At 50.8% G+C, this 17,137-nt stretch overlaps 1 protein-coding gene across 1 annotated transcript; it reads left to right on the top strand.

The window, feature by feature from the left end:
* The first annotated feature begins 471 nt into the window (after nt 1-471).
* On the top strand, nt 472-4,839 carry LOC142574522 (uncharacterized). The gene is made up of 3 exons (XM_075683584.1): nt 472-1,297; nt 1,775-3,283; nt 4,667-4,839. The coding sequence occupies exons 1-3, from the start codon at nt 472-474 to the stop codon at nt 4,837-4,839; spliced, it is 2,508 nt and encodes an 835-aa protein (XP_075539699.1).
* Nucleotides 4,840-17,137: the final 12,298 nt, after the last annotated feature.

Genomic DNA, 17,137 nt, shown 5'->3' with positions numbered 1-17,137 from the left:
GTGGTTGGGGGACCGACGACACAAGGGAAAGAGGGAGCCGGCGAACGGACGAGAGGCGCCCCACTGCAGCACGTGCCGGCCGGCGCATCTACCAACAACCTGATCCGTTCCACCGCCTTTTCGGCGAACTGCCCACTCAGTGCGAGGCGCGGGCGCCCCCGACAAGGACGAAGGCCTCGGTGCGGCCAAAAGAGAACGTGGACTTTGTGTTTCTTCTCCCTTTCCCTTCTCCTTTCTTCAATATCTTTTGTAAATAAACCAGTCTCGAAACGTATCCCAACGAGTAAAGTTCCTTCCTTCGAGGCTCCTGCGTGCACGGCCGACGCCGTCGACCTTAGTAAACGCGCAGCAAATTTAGCGGAGTCGTCCAAGAGCGACAGCAATTAGAGTTAGCCCAAAGGCGCGAGCATTCATTTACATTTTTTGGTGCCGAAACCCGGGAATACTTCGCCTGCTGACATCGAAAGCGCCATGGAACGACTACAGAAGAAGCAAGCTGCCCTGCGACAAGCAATCGAAAAAATCATCGCAGCTGCCAGCGACCTACTGCAATCGCCAACCATCCAAGTCGGTGAGCTTGAGGAACACCTCGACCTTATCCTCGAACAAGCGGATGAGTTGAAATCTGTTAACGAGAGCATCGAAAAGAAGATAGATCTTCAAGAATTAGATGCAGAATTAGAAGCCTGCGCTGCATACACGGAGAAGATCTGCTCCATCAAAACAAAGATCAAGAGAGCTCTCAGGAGTCAGACAGCCAACGAGAGCCGGTCGACAACTCCGTCAGTCACAGGCAACGCATCAGAGCAGGAAGCATACCACATCGGTTCCGTTCCACCTGCGACATTCCAGTCAGTATCAGCAACAACCAAGTTACCGAAGTTAGAAATCGGAAAATTCAGCGGGGACCTGCGCTCGTGGCAGAAATTTTGGAACCAATTTGAATCGACTATTCACAAGAACAGCACCCTGCCTGCAATAGCGAAGTTCCAATACTTAACCAGTTATCTAACCGGAAAAGCCGCCGCTGCCATAGAGGGGTTGCCGATCAGCGATAGAAATTACGACATCGCAGTGAAGACCCTCATTGAGAGATTTGGGAAGGAGGACGTCATAATTGAGGACCACATGTCGCGCTTGCTTGACGTCCGCCCAGTGCACGATCTGCGGGACATCGAAAGGCTGAGGAGCCTCTACGACGAAATCCGCTCGGGAGTCCGAAGTCTAGAGGCACTGGGAGTGTCGTCGAGCACCTACGGCACGTTGCTTCTCACCGTCCTTCGTAAAAGTATCCCAAGTGAGCTTTGCTTGGCGTACTTCCGAAGGAAGGCTGCCTCACCTGAAACGCCACAACACGAGCTTCTCAGTTTCCTCGATTTTATGAGAGAGGAGGTTGAGAGCAGAGAGAGAGCACAGAGTGCACTACGCCGTGGGTACCAGGACGCCGCTATCAGACAGAAAGCGCCAATCAAAGGGGATGTTCGTCTGCAAAACCCATCGGCATCTGTTCTCACCGTAACCGACGGCGAAACGCAATGCGCATTTTGTGGTGCAGAGGGACATCAACCAGCGAACTGTGTCGCCCCCGTGCCCATGGCCAAGAAAAAGGGGGCGATGTCAAGAGAGAGGCGCTGTTACAAGTGTGCGAAAAAGAAGCACCGTGCCGCTGAATGTAGAACTGCAAGGTGGCTGAAGTGTGCCAAATGCTCTGGACTACACGCAACTGGCGTCTGCGAGCTCAATCAAAGACCGACACACCCTCCTTCAATCGGAGATGCTGCACCAGCAGAGACAGCAGTACAATCATCGCTTCAGGTGGGACCAGCACTGGGAAAGACCCGTGTGCTTCTGCAGACTGCACGAGCGTATGCGGAGGGCCAGCACAACAGCGCTCTGGTGAGAATGCTGCTTGACGGTGGCAGCCAGAGAACGTTTGTACGACAGGATGTTTCCCGGCGCCTCAATCTTCGCGTCATAGGAGGGGAGAAGCTAGCTATCTACGCCTTCGGAAGCGAGAGACCGTCTGAAGAAAGAAGGTGTCATCGCGTGGAATGCTGGCTGCGAAACTGGCGCAACAACACCAGAGTTCGGATCGAAGCATTAGAGGTGCCCGAGATCTGCGGAGACCTCCTCCCACCACCTGACGACTCCACGGCTAGCATCGCTCGTGAACAAGACCTCCAGCTTGCTGACACCTTGCCTGACGGCTACCATCCTGGTGTTGGAGTTGAGCTGCTTATCGGGGCCGATCACTACTGGGATATAGCAACAGGAAATGTCAAGCGTCTTGGTGAGAAGCTCGTGGCCATGGAGACTGCGTTTGGATGGACATTGCAGGGCACAGAGTCTACATCGTCCGTCGCAAACTTTCTATCGAGCACCGGAGTGATGCGGGTAGGTGTGACCACAGCACCCGACGAAATCTCTCGTCAACTGAGGTCATTCTGGGAGCTGGAGCACCTTGGGATCGTCAACGATACACAGCTGACCGCCAAAGAAGACAGCGTTCTTCGGGCCTTTGAAGAAACCATCACCCAGAAGAACGGTAGATACCAAGTAGCTCTCCCATGGAAAGAAAACGCGTCAGACTTAACAGACAACAAGAGCATAGCATCGCACAGACTTCACTCATTAACGGCGAAGCTGCTCCGACATGAAGAAACCGTTCTAGACTACGATCAGGCAATCAGGAACTACCTGCAAGCTGGACACGCCGAGGAAGCGAACGAACTGGGTGAGTCCCCGCTGGGGCCCATTTACTACATGCCGCACCGAGGTGTTGTCCGGCCAGGTAGCGAAACAACTAAGTTGAGAGTCGTATTCGATGCCTCCTCCAAAGCGGCGGGAAAGCTGTCACTGAACGACGTCCTCTTCGCAGGACCTAATCTAAATCGAAACCTAGCGGACATCCTGATTCGATTCCGAGTGCATAATGTGGCCATAATGTCCGATATAGAAAAGGCTTTCCTTCAAATCGAGCTTGCAGAGAGTGCGCGCGACGCTGTCCGCTTTCTGTGGTATCAAAGTACACCAGGGCAGGGCGACGCGCTCCCTCCAATCAAAGAGTACCGCATGACAAGGGTGCCATTCGGCGTTACATGTAGCCCGTTTCTCCTCGCAGCTACCTTAAGTCATCATCTCAAAACGGTACAGGAGAAATTTCCTCGCACCGCCAAGATCCTGAGTGACAACCTGTATGTAGACGACTTGGTTACTGGTGCCGACAGTGTAGAAGAGGCAGAGCGCATAATCAGGGAATCGCAGTCCATACTCAAGGCTGCAGGTATGAACCTCAGGAAATGGCGATCAAACTACCCAGAACTGATTGCACGTTTGCCGAGACTGAAAGCGCCCAAAAAACTCTACCGGAGCTAGGCCCCACAAAGATTCTCGGTGTAGAGTGGAGGCCTGACACAGACGAATTCGTTTTTGAGATGACCGCCCTGATTGGATTTTTGGCAAGTCGGCAAGACACGAAGCGATTCGTATTGCAGGCCTCGGCGCGCATTTTTGACCCATTTGGCTTTCTCTCTGCCATTACCATCACGGCAAAGATCATGTTCCAGAGCCTCTGGGAGCGAGGTACGGCGTGGGACGAAAGGGTTCCCTCAGATTTACAGGAGACATGGGATAAATGGTGCCAACAGCTTCCTCAACTTCGGCAGATATCAGTCCCAAGAATATTGGCTCGTAACCTAAGACATGCCCGAACGAAATCTGAGCTGCACTTATTTTGTGACGCTAGCCCGAAAGCATACGGTGCAGTGGCCTACATCAAGGCGCAAAATGAAGAGGGTGAAATCACCATAGCACTATTAATGGCAAGGGCCAGAGTCGCTCCACTGAAGCGACTGTCACTGCCGCGGCTAGAGCTGATGGGAGCGCTGATTGGTGCACGGCTCGCAAGCTACCTGACAGAGCAACTGAACGTAGACGGCATTTCCGTGCACTGTTGGACAGACTCAACTGTCGCACTCAGTTGGATAAGGAGTTCTGCGCAAAGGTGGAAACCCTTCGTTTGCAATCGAGTGCAGGAAATTCAAACGCTAACAGACCCAACTGTGTGGCAACATTGTCCCGGCAAGGAGAACCCGGCGGACTTGCTTACCCGTGGGATCTTGCCTGCGGAGCTGGTCGGACGCAAGGACTGGTGGACAGGCCCAGGGTGGCTTAAAAGGGAAGAACGAGTCACTGGGGTGTCAGATATCCGGGAGGGCGAGCTTTGCATGGCAGAAGAGCGAGCGGTCCATATTCTTCACACTATCACAGAGAGCGCACCGGAACTACTAATGAACCTGGAAGACCATAGCTCACTAACGAGAGTGCTCCGTATAACAGCGTGGGCCAGGCGTTTCATTCTAAACTGCCGAGGCCGGTCGAAACTTACGGGCGAGGTGACGGCTGAAGAGGTAGCCGACGCGGAAAAGCTTTGGCAAAGAACCTGTCAATTAGACATGTTCGGGAACGATGTTTGCGCGCTGCGTGCCTCCAGACCGCTCGACCGGGCATCGTCAGTGATAGCGTTGAACCCATTCTTGGACGCTGACGGTATAATGAGAGTTGGCGGGCGGCTTCAGTACAGCACAGAAGAAGAAAGCGCTAGGCATCCCGTAATATTATCACCGTCTCATCCGTTCACACGCTTGCTCATTTCTTCGGAGCATAGACGCCTACTGCACGCCGGAGTACGGGACACGTTATCCCAACTTCGAGAACGCTACTGGATTATTCGAGGAAGACAAGCCATCAAATCGGTCATTCGATGCTGTCTTCCGTGCCAGAGACAGAGTTGCCGAGCTGCACAAGAGCCCACTGCCCCGCTTCCCCCCTACAGAGTGACCCAGGCTGAGCCATTTGAGACGACAGGTGTCGACTTTGCGGGGCCCATATTCTACAATGATAGCGGGTCCGAACACAAAGCTTATATTGCTTTGTTTACTTGTGCGACAACACGAGCCGTTCACCTCGAGCTTGTTAGAGACCTCTCGGCGAAGTCATTTCTGATGGCGTTTAAGAGATTTGTGTCAAGGAGGGGAATCTGCAAGACGGTTCTGTCCGACAACGCATTGACATTTAAACGGACATCTAAAGATCTGAACCAGATGTTCCACGCCATAAAGGGAAGCGAGGTCCAGTCTTTTTTTAGCGCACAAAATATCAGCTGGAAATTTATTGTTGAGAGAGCGGCGTGGTGGGGTGGCTTTTGGGAGAGAATGGTGAGGACCGTGAAGGCCACCCTTCGCAGAGTGCTCGGAAGGAGCTGCCTTGACCATGACAGCCTCTCCACGGTTCTAACCCAAGTCGAGGCGGCCGTAAATTCTCGTCCGTTGACTTTCGTCTCTTCGGACGCGGGGGAGCTTATGCCCTTGACTCCAGCACATTTCTTAGTCGGTCGCAGGCTAACGAGCTTGCCTCCCTTCCGAGAGACCACCGAAGTGAAATCGTCAGCACAGACACTAACACGCCTATGGAGGAGACGCGCCGGGCTTGTTGACTCATTCTGGAAACGGTGGAGACGCGAATACCTACTGCAGCTTCGCTCAGCGCATGTTACAAAGCCAGGCAGAGGAAGAGGCATCAGTGAGGGAGACATAGTTCTCCTCGGGGATGATCGGGCTCCACGCCAGATGTGGAAAATGTGTCGTGTTTTGAAGACTTTTCCAGGAAGAGATGGCCGAGTACGTGCTTGCAAGATCCTTCTCCCGAACCAAAGCGAACTGCGACGACCCGTACAAGCCTTATACCCACTCGAGCTCAGTGAGGTGCCTGCCTGTGCTAACAATGGTGGCCGGGAATGAGCCGGCGCTCATTGCGGGGGAGGATGTTGAAAGTCGCAACGAGCACCATACATTGTTGCACCCGTGGTTGGGGGACCGACGACACAAGGGAAAGAGGGAGCCGGCGAACGGACGAGAGGCGCCCCACTGCAGCACGTGCCGGCCGGCGCATCTACCAACAACCTGATCCGTTCCACCGCCTTTTCGGCGAACTGCCCACTCAGTGCGAGGCGCGGGCGCCCCCGACAAGGACGAAGGCCTCGGTGCGGCCAAAAGAGAACGTGGACTTTGTGTTTCTTCTCCCTTTCCCTTCTCCTTTCTTCAATATCTTTTGTAAATAAACCAGTCTCGAAACGTATCCCAACGAGTAAAGTTCCTTCCTTCGAGGCTCCTGCGTGCACGGCCGACGCCGTCGACCTTAGTAAACGCGCAGCAAATTTAGCGGAGTCGTCCAAGAGCGACAGCAATTAGAGTTAGCCCAAAGGCGCGAGCATTCATTTACACATGCCGCTCGTGTGGCTGGACTCTGGCGGCGGTCATGCGACGACGCCGAGAGACGCTGAATGTGGGGCGGCCTCTAACTGTTCCTGAAAAGTATAGCGCTGTATATCCGTACGCGCGTACATGTGTAGGTCTGCGGGCGTTCATGTGTTTATATATATATATATATATATATATATATATATATATATATATATATATATATATATATATATATATATATATATATATATATATATATATATATATACATATATTCGAGCACCTCTACAACGAAATGACCTCTATAACGCAGAAATAATTCGGTCCTGGTTCTATTGTAAGCTGTGCGGTGCGCGACGTTTACAACGAAGTGATCTGTATAATGAATGATTTCGGAGGCCCAAAGCACTTCGTTATAGAGACGTTTGACTGTATATGAAAGAGAACAAAGGAAACCGAGGGGACCCCATTTTCATCAGTCACATCATAAGATGCCAGCAAAAGCAATGACGCCAAGGACAGCATAGGGGGAAATGATCCGCAGTTCTAAATTGAATCGAAGAAACGGTAAGTAAGTGGAAACTTACACTGATGAACAAGCAGCCGGCCGCACAGCTGGGATTCGAGCCCACGTCTCCCTTCGCATTGCGCGTGCGATGCGCTTGCTTACTGAGCCTCCCGCAGCGCCGTTTCACCATCCGCATTCAGGGTACTTATGTTTTTTTTTTTTTCTCACTAGAACTAACCTCGAGAGTGTCAGCCAGCGCCACCTTGGCGGTGTCCTTGGTGTCATTCTTTTTTTCTTCTTTGTGGGCTTCAGATGATACGACTGTATATTTAGTTCACGCACGTGCGCGTGCAAACGCGAACCATCTCGATACTCAGCGTGCACGGTAATTTGAGCGTATTGTATCAGCGTGTTTGAGTTGCACGTTCAAATAGTCCGGGGCAGGCAGGCAGGCAGGCAGGCTCTCGCACATGCACATGCAGTGCTGCCCTTCCATCCTCCTCCGTCGTAGGTGGTGTTGTGTTGGCGCGGAATGATCGTCCGCCGTCATGAACCAGCCGGCCGCCGTGCGTGTCGTGACTGGAACGTTGTTCCTCCCGGGGGCCGCCTTTATTATCTTCGTTCGCTCGGCCGAGCCATCATCGCGCGCCCCCGTCTCTGCGTCCGATGATCCCGGCTCTCTCTCTCTCTCCCTCCCCCTCTCACTCTGCCTTCCTTGCGGAGCACACACACACACACACAAGCGCCGATCGACCCAGGCTGTCGGACACGGGCCGAACACGAGCACCCGGAGGTTGGCCCGCAGAGCTCCGTAATGCGTACACGCTGCGCGTGTACTGTCCCTCCGCCGTCTCATCGCCCGCACCCGGTGTACTGAGTGTGTACGTCTTTCGCGACGCAGCGGCGGGGAGACGCATGCAGCTGCTTTGGTGGAAGCACGACTTCGGGCAACTATAGTTGTCGAGCCGTCTATGCGTGTGTCGTCGTCGTCACCACCACGACCACTATACCCACCCCATAAGTACACTTTGTCAAATTCCGCCGCATTGTCGAATTCGCCGTCTTCTGCGTTGTTGTTAACTCACAGGGCTGCTACGGCCTCCCCGATTGACTCAAAACAGAATTTGGCACAATGTCCAGAATAGCACCCTATCTATCTATCTATCTATCTATCTATCTATCTATCTATCTATCTATCTATCTATCTATCTATCTATCTATCTATCTATCTATCTATCTATCTATCTATCTATCTATCTGTCCGTCCGTCCGTCTGTCTGTCTGTCCATCCGGCCGTCTGTCTGTCTGTCTGTCTGTCTGTCTGTCTGTCTGTCTGTCCGTCCGTCCGTCTGTCTGTCTGTCTGTCTGTCCGTCCGGCCGTCTGTCTGTCTGTCTGTCTGTCCGTCCGTCCGTCCGTCCGTCCGTCCGTCCGTCCGTCCGTCCGTCCGTCCGTCCGTCCGTCCGTCCGTCCGTCTGTCTGTCTGTCTGTCTGTCTGTCTGTCTGTCTGTCTGTCTGTCTGTCTGTCTGTCTGTCTGTCTGTCTGTCTGTCTGTCTGTCTGTCTGTCTAATGTAAGCTCTTGAAAAAGAACATTGAAAATTTCGGGGGAAAACGGGTTCTCTCTTTCTCTTTTTTTTTCAACCAGGATAAAATTGAAAGAAAAAGGAAGAACAGCTCCGCGCAGAATTATTTTTTGCGATGCGACTCCTTCCGACAAACCTAAGAGTTTGCTCAAAAGAAAGAGTTTTGAAGTAGAGCTGTGCACGGGCCGCAATTCTGAGCCCGCGACCGGCCCGGGCCCTACACTACCACAGGCGGCCCGGTCGGGCCCGACGCTAAAGAAGCCTGAGTTCTCCCGGCCCGGGCCCGGCCCGACCTGCAAAAAGAAACAATATCAGGAAAATCAGTTTATTTAAATGACCTTATAACGTTGAACGCTTGCATTCCATATGACAAAATCGTGAATATACACAGATGCAGCGCGCGCACATAATTGTTATTCTAAGTTATTATTCTAAGTGCTTCTAAGCACTTCCTACTGTACCTACATGCGAGACGACAAGCATACTTTCGCATAAGGTACGCAGTCGAAGTCGGGGAGCCCAACCGGTCCGTCCGAGTCATAGGAAGACTGGCCCGGGCCCGGCCCAAGCCCGAGTAAGAGAATCTGCAAATGGCCCGAGCCCGGCCCGAGCCCGTGAACAGCTCTATTTTGGAGTCTGCGAAGCACCTGGATCCATCCACGTGGTGGCAAAGAACTTCGCTTCAACCAAACCTTGAGCCCCGTCGTCTGTCACGTACCGCAGATTCCCCCTTCTTTTGCGGCATGTGAAAGAAACTGGTCCGAGTTTGCAAATGTGCGCACCAGGCTACGCAACAGGCTCGCAGGGGATCACGTGCAAAAACTTGTGCACGTGCACTCGAATTTGAATGTCCGGAAGGCCTCGCCTGCTGCACAGCGAAGCGGTGACGCGTCAAGCGGAAATGAACCGGACACAGATTGGTGCAAATGGACGGTCTTGACGATTTGATGTGAAATCAATGCCTTGACGTCAAATCGTGCCTAGATTTTGAACCCGGAAGCTCTGCTGGGAGTTTTGTCATGCAATAACGTGACAATTATACTATTCTTTTCAGTGTTAGAGAAATAAATGGGTTGGGTTTTTCGTAGCTTTGTGCGCAATCGACCATCTTTTCTCCAATTTTTCGTATTCTTCTGAAAAAAAAAAAGATACATGAAAGAAACCAGTATTTTTTTTTTCATTTCACGAAATTTTGCATCTTTAATCTGTCTATCCAAACCCAGCCTTGCCAGAGCCTGCTGTTTGTCCTTACACGAGATTTCTCCTGCCAGTTCAAAGGCTAGCTAACCGCATACGTGTACTTATGACATCCTGAGTCAACTTGCGATTTCCGGTTGTACCGTTCGTGGATGTAAGAGGAGTGTATAAGCAGAAAGAATGTGTCCCACTTTTTCTGTCTACGATCTTGAACAAATCTCGGGCCCTCTCCGTGTACCGCGAAGGCCACGCCTAAATTTTTATCTTCTCGGGGAGGGGGGGGGGTAGGAAAACACCCGTGACTATGCAGAATATTGCAGCACGAGCAACGAATGCATGTGGCAGGTCAACAATAAGACGTCCACGCACGCCACGACGCCTCTGCTGGTAGGCGTGGCCCGAACGGATGGGTTCTGGATCAACCGTTAGAGCAACCGAGACGCAGTTGACAAAAAAAAAAAAAAATCGTGAATAAACCAAAAGACTCCGCATAGCTAGTGGCTCGAATATCTCTGCTCTCACGCGTCCGAGCTAAGTTTTCACTCCCATCGTAGCATGCAATGGCGAATCTCACAAAGACTTCAGCATCCGACTGACTTTGCGCGGACTGAAATCCCTCTCTTGCACTTGCAGCGACACGATAGAGGTTGGGACGTACTCCTCCACTATAAGGCGCTATGGCTTCACTGTGCGTTTCAGAATCACGTGATAACGCTGGCGTCGGGAAAGGAAAAGTTAAACAAAATTCTGAAGTTTTACGTGCCAAAACCATGATTTGATAGGGAGGCACCCAGCAGCGAGGGACTCCGGATGAATTTTGACCACCTGATGTTCTTTAACGTGCACCCAATGCATGGTATACACGGGCGTTCTTGAATTAAGAAAGGAATGAGTGCATATTTAATACTGTTTACTGGCACCTTTACTCTTATATATTTATGCCAGTACAACATGTCATCGGCATAATGGATAAGTTACAGTGCTATTGTTCCATTGTCGCGTATGTGTGCGAGGCTAGGTAACGCGATGATCCATTCCACTTTTGTTAGTGCTCGAAATTTGACTTGTGAAGTATGCTTCTAAAGATTTAGAACTCCTAGCTGCTGTATTGCTTTGTGTCTTATCTTTTTCATTCTTCTTCTTATATATTAGACGAGTTTTGCGCCGAAACCGCACGCACAAGAAAGGAGACAATACGGGCGCTTGCAAAAGAACATGGGGAACATGCAAAGGATGTAGAAAATGATGATGGTGAACGGCTAGTAGAACACTGCAGGGCCTGCGCCAATTGTATTCCGAGGTTCTGAGATGTGAGGATTTTTGGGTAGAGGCAGGTAACAAACGGCACGTGAAACCTTCGAAGCTTTTTTTACGTTAGAAAGAGCTGGTCCGAATTGTGTCAGTGGCACATCTGTTTTACTGCACGAGGCCGAGCTGAAATTTCTTTCGCGCTCACTCGGTCGACGTGTTTTTCTTACCCGAATCTACTTGATGCCTTGTACGCGTGCGCATGAATCCGGTGTCAGGGAGGGCTATATATGTAGGATGCTTTTACGCTCATTAAACAGTTGAAGTAAGCGCCCGCGCTGTCTCCTGTATTGTGGGTGTGTGGTTTTTGGCGCAAAACTCGTTTACTATGTCGGATCGCCAACTAGCCCAGCACTTCACTCTTCGTCGTATTATTATTATTATTATTATTATTTTCTTTTTATTTTGCATGTGCTCTTTGTTCCCGTGTTGTCACCGGTTTGTATTGTCATTGCATTGTGTCCCGCGTTGTCAATCGCTGCCTATAGTGTGGCATGTTATGGGTCTCGTCAAGTTGCGGTTGATTCCACTTTTTTTACCCACAATCTCTTCCAGAAAGTTTTTTTTCTGCAAAAGCGTGTAAACATTTTTTTTTTTTAAATTCGGGATCGGTCGTCTCACTCTCCCCCGACTCCCTAATACGGGTGCAGGCTTCGGTACAACCACGGCCGCTCGATAAAAAACGAACGCAGCGTCTTTGCAAGGAGCGCCCGTGGCATGGTTGTCAGTGCTCATATTCGTTCAAAGATAACATTAATGGCGGCAATACATAGTTACCGTTTACGTAGTCACCGTCAGATCCTGGACCAGGACAATTTTTTTTTTTTTACCTCAACTGCGAAGCTTGCTTGCCGAAGAAACCTGCCTGGGTTTGTTCTGTAGCTTCGTGCAACATTCGGGTATATGACAATTCCTTGTTTTTTTTCCTGCCACGACACTTCCTCCACCTTGCGGGATTCGGGCGAACTGATTTGCCATCGTTACCGTGTTTACATTGGTTCGTTCACTCGCTCGCCGTTGCACTGCTTGTTTTCGAGCGCACGAGAATCGTCTGTCAAATTCATCTTCCGGTTCTTGCCTTCGTTGATAATAAAGAACAAAAACAATTACAACGAGGCCGGCCTCAAGGATACTCCTCACATTTGCGATCGCGATATAATAGCGCAGCTGCGAAGTTCTCGCGATACCTAATCTATCCTCATTTACTATCGGCGGCCTCCCCCTAGGTAGACCGTCAAGCGTGATAGGCGGCCGACGGCTCCGAAGGGAGCCCACGCAACAATGTATTCAAGCGCAAGCCCTCGCCGAACGCCCCGGCGTTAACAACCCGGGTCCTGCAGCCACGGGCGACGTCATGATGAAACTAGACACACCTCCACGCCTACGTCTAAAGAGATGAGGCGCTGCTAAACTCGCTATACACACTGGCGCGTTTTTTCTCGAATCTAACTATCCCTGCCGGCGGCTCACCTGAAACCCCCTTCTTATCTCGCGTCACTTAATCATCTGCCGCTCAATCACCGTGCTTCCTCTTGGGAGTCGCGCACTCACGCCGTCACCTTCACGAGGAGCAATTTTTTTTTTTTTCGTGCTGCGCTATATTCATCCTTTTGTCGTGCAAACGACATAACGTGACAGGCGAACGGCAGGGAGGTCAGTCGCGATATAGCGCGTCCGGTTTGCTACCCTACATCGAGAGAAGACGTGCAACGGATTTTTTTCTTTAGATTCTCTTTCTGGTTGTATATGAAGCTTCGTATTCGAGTTGTTGGTTCTGCTGCACTCTCGGTAACAAGCCGCCAACTGTCACTTCCACAAACGCTGACGACGAGGATAATGATGATGATGGTTGTTGTGGTCGGTGTCGTTGCCACGGTCCTCAACACGTTCGTCAAGTACAGTGGTTAGAGCCTCAAGTACGGATAATCATCATTGGCATCACCGGCTTCGACGGAAGTTAACGTTTCGCGATCGGTCTATTTATTTTCCCTTCTTTTTGCTCTTTTTCACAGCTCGAGTATCAAAAGCTTGCGTTCGAATCCATAATAAGAATTCCACGGAAAGCGCTTGTATTTGTGCAAGTTACTCTCTCTCTATCTCTTTTCTTCGCTTGTTCAGCTGAGAGAACACAGGGGGAATGATGCATACATATAGTTCCCGCGTAAAAGGGGGGGGGGGGGGGAGGGGTTGTGGTTGGAAAACATAGTTCTCCACGCTCTCCAGCGAAGCGCGGCGGTAGTACCGCCGCTCCGAGGTTTATACATGGTATAAACACACAAAGGGGGTGATGGGCCTCACTCAATCACACCGGTGTTCGAAGGACAGAGCTCAGCGCGCTCTTCGACTCAGCCCGCGAAGAAAGGCCGCGCACGGGGAGTTATACGCCGGTCGCAGGCAAGCAAGCGGACGGGTTAGGTAAAGAAGGGTTGATTTCGAAAAAAAGAAGAAAGAGAGAGAGGGGGGCGGGAGCTGTGACGACGAAGACACCCAGGAAAGAGTTAAGAAGACATCTTTCCGCAAGCCCAGGGAGACAAACAGGCGCGCGAGCGGATGTTTTGCTTCGAAAAGCGACGATAGAAAGAAAGAACGTAGAACGGTTTTAAGCGACGGCGATGCTGGCTGCCGGTCGCGAGCCTTTTGTTTTCTTTTCTTCGTCTCGCTAAAGAATGCGCGTTCCCGTGGCCCGGCGTGCGAGAGGCGAGAGCATATAATCTCGCCGGTTCATCTTTTGGGGCGAAGTTGTTGGTGGGGCGGAGGGAAGGGGGGGGAGGGAACGAAGTATGGGGAAAGGGCAAGTCGATTGCACGCACGCACGAGTACATGCAGCGACGGCGGCGATGGGTATTAAACGCCGCAGCAGCAAGGCCGCACTCCGTGAAGAGTTGGAGAAATAATAAAAAGAGTGGTACGGCACGATTCTCGGGCGCACGCACACAAACGTATACGCGCTGAAGGAGCAAAAATGGGAGACAAGAGGAGGAGCGTGAACGAAGAAGCGAGAGAGAGAGAGAGAGAGATTATCCGGCGAGAAGATAGATGAAAGTGCGGGGAAAGAAAGAGATGCGAGGAAAGAGGGAAACAAAAAAAAAACAACAAAGATATGGTGGGGGTAAAGTGAGAGAGTGTCACGCACGGATCCCCTCGTCCTCATCATCAGGCTTTGGGTGTACAGGAAAAGCAACGGCGAAAGAAGAAACAACAAATATGGCCGAACAAGAAAACCGCGGGGCCGTCCGTTCCTGCGGCGCGCGATCGGGCCGTCCGTTTTGCTTTGTTTATCCTCGCGTGCTCGGTTTGCCTCCGCCCGCTCTCCCCCTGCACGCAGCGGGAGTTGGGAGAAAGGGCGCAGGGTTAAGTCGTGAGTTTTGTTTTGACCGGCTTCGTCTGCTTGCGCCGCGCGCGCGCGCGCGCTCCCCCCTTCCCCGCGGCCGTCCGTCACCCTTCCGCCATTTTGTTCCGTAATAGTAGCCGTCTGCTATCGCCGCGCTGTCGTCTGCTGCCACCGAGTGATCGACGCTTTCTTGGTCGGATTCTCCGCGGGCAGCCAACAGCGTGGCGAGCACTTTATGTGCCTTTGGTGTAATCGAGTGCGTACAGAGGACCACGAAAGCTTGCGGCGCACGGGATTCGCGTAAAAAGGCTTAATTCGCCGGAAGCCTCGAATTCAAAGTTACATTGCGTATTCTTAGCCTTGACGACATAGTGGTCTATTAAAAGCACTGCGTCTCCTAACGGAGCAGAAGTTAACATTTGCCGTAAAACCTATGTCCCGCAAACCTTAATGGCCGACTGCAAGTTCACTGCCGCCGGGAGGAAAATTTGGCATTTTTAGAAAACGCTTTTGTGCGCCACTGCGAGAACTCGTGCTAACAGTGCAAGCACAGACTGTTACATACACTGCACGTCTTCCCCAGTGGCGTTTACTCTGGAGTGATGATCATCGTTAACACGCGCTCGAAAATACGAGAAAACACGGGATCGCAGAAATCACGTAAATATTCTGCGACTCGCGGCGCGTAATGTGACGTTACGCCAAAGTAACGCACACGAGAAAGCTCTGAGGAGAGGAAACGATACGAAAAAGAGCGGGCATATATATGTTAACCAGAAAAAGCGTCTGGTTGGCATCCCTATTGGCTGGGGAAGGAGAAAGGCTAATAGACATATGAGAGAGAGGGAGGAAACACGCGCTAAAAGCAAGCATGCGCTCGGTCGGCGCCACACAGTCATAATTAAGGATGTTTGTACAGCCAAGTCATCCTCAGGAAGCACAAAAGTGCCTTCATTGACTAAATGTAGTAAGTCGGCGAGCGCTGGGGACGGGGTTCCAGTCGTCTGCACGGACAGGGGCCGACTGTGCAGTCGTCGCTATCACTGCTGGGCAGTATCGAAGATACATGTATCTTATAGGTACTGTCTCAGATGATCTTTGAGTGTCTTGAAACTGTGTCATGATGCGTCTGGCAAGACGTGTTTCAGTATCTGTATTTCGGATACATGAAAGAATGTAGCGTTTATCTCAAGATACAAGATGCTGCTATCGCAACATCACCATGCGAAACTGGAAACGTTGGCTTAACTCCGCTTCTCTAGCTGCCACTGCTGCCACTAAGCCACCTGAATGCACCTAAAGGCAGCGACATTCTTTTATCTTTCCGCCAGAGCCCTCTCACGAGGACAGGCGACGAGGCCTGTGCGTCCCTGCTGGTGGAGCGGAGTCACGTGGTGGCGCACGCGCCGTCTAGACAAATACAAGCGGCCTAACGTAGTCACGAAGCCGATCCTTTGCTTTTGGTTGCGTCGGGGCCATGACAGTTTCTTGTAGCCACCGCACTGTGCGGCATACGCCAATGCGTGCGGCGTCTTTCGCTCAAATTTCGAGGCCGCTATAGTTTCGTTATCGAAGTTTCTCTGAAGTATTGCGTTGTTCCAAACCTGAAGAGTGCAAGAATGGGGTTGCCTTGCGTCTAGTGGCTTTCCCACATCAGAGATTTGAACGAGCTCGTGGATGTAAGTTTGACTGTTGTGAATCAATTCGCGGATGGCGCTGCTTCCGGACAAGAGGCGACCATTTTGTATACGTGATTGTCGCTCGCAAGCACCAAAAGCAATCTTGTGGACTACGTTGCATGCGTAAACGGTAATACGTTTACGGACAAGGTAAAACTCCACAGCGGTGCTTGCGCCATCGTGCAGAGGCTTCTCATTGCGTTCTTGTATTTAGATGGCGAACCGCTGGCTGGTCGGCAAGCAGAGCAGCGACTCCCATCAATTACAACATCAACAAACAAAAACCGCTGACAGAGCAGCGTATAAAGAGCTTTCATGTTCAGCAGCTAAAGCAACCCGAATAAATGGTTTCGAAATGAAAATGTTATACTCGAGCAAGAAAGACCAACATTTTGAGATATTAACAGATATTTCATTCAAATGAAACAAGCTTGGGCGGAGTTAAGGAATTTCCAAGTAAATTGTTCATATTATTGTTCATACGCTTTTGCTTCTGCATTATATAGTTCTATAATAAGGAACCTGCGAGTTTATCAACGTATCTAAATATACAAATGAAAAGTATTGTATCGCATGCAATAATTGCGGTAGTATCTCGTATATGTATCTCAAATACTTGTTGCCCGCGTATATTGTATCGTATCATGATGCACTTACAGAGTATCTTTGCCTAGCCCTGGTTGCAATACGTTGGCGAATCCCTTTAGGTAGAACAAAGAATACCCCGTCCTGAAAAGGGATGTCGGCTTCCGGCATCGACTAGAACATAGCAGAAGTGCTGTTCTGGATATTGTCAATTATTCTGTTCCACGGACAGCCGTCCACATCTTGCACACTTGCTCTGGAAGTGTTCAGAGCTTGTTAGATTCGGGGATCAGTTTAAGCCGAAGACAGCGCAGATTCTTAATGACTGCCTGTGCTCTGAAATGTAGGCGAGGCCATATGGCTGCGAACGCGCAATGGAATTTTGTCGCCGAAGCTAACACACACACACACACACACACACACACACACACACACACGCACACACACACACACACACACACACACACACACACACACACACACACACACACGCATATATATATATATATATATATATATATATATATATATATTTATATATATATAAAGATATCATTCTTTTACATTGTCCAGGCGCTTGAAGCTAGTATTACAACGCTGGAAGAATGTCATGGCCACCAGGCTTCTAACACACAGCCCACCGTCAAACTCCGCCACGTTTACGCTTATAGCGAGTCAGAAGGAGTG

The sequence above is a fragment of the Dermacentor variabilis genome, chromosome 3, assembly GCF_050947875.1.
Source record: "Dermacentor variabilis isolate Ectoservices chromosome 3, ASM5094787v1, whole genome shotgun sequence".
NCBI lineage: Eukaryota > Metazoa > Arthropoda > Arachnida > Ixodida > Ixodidae > Dermacentor > Dermacentor variabilis.
Note: the sequence above shows the minus strand (reverse complement) of the source record. Positions and strands in the feature narration are given on the sequence as shown.

What these genes read in the sequence shown, in the direction of transcription:
- LOC142574522 (XM_075683584.1), top strand. Translation starts at nt 472, where the DNA reads ATGGAACGACTACAGAAGAAGCAAGCTGCCCTGCGACAAGCAATCGAA. An exon ending in CCTTCGTAAAAGTATCCCAA is followed by an intron (nt 1,298 to 1,774) that starts GTGAGCTTTGCT and finishes CTTCAATCGGAG; the next exon opens with ATGCTGCACCAGCAGAGACA. An exon ending in GTCCATACTCAAGGCTGCAG is followed by an intron (nt 3,284 to 4,666) that starts GTATGAACCTCA and finishes TTCGGAGCATAG; the next exon opens with ACGCCTACTGCACGCCGGAG.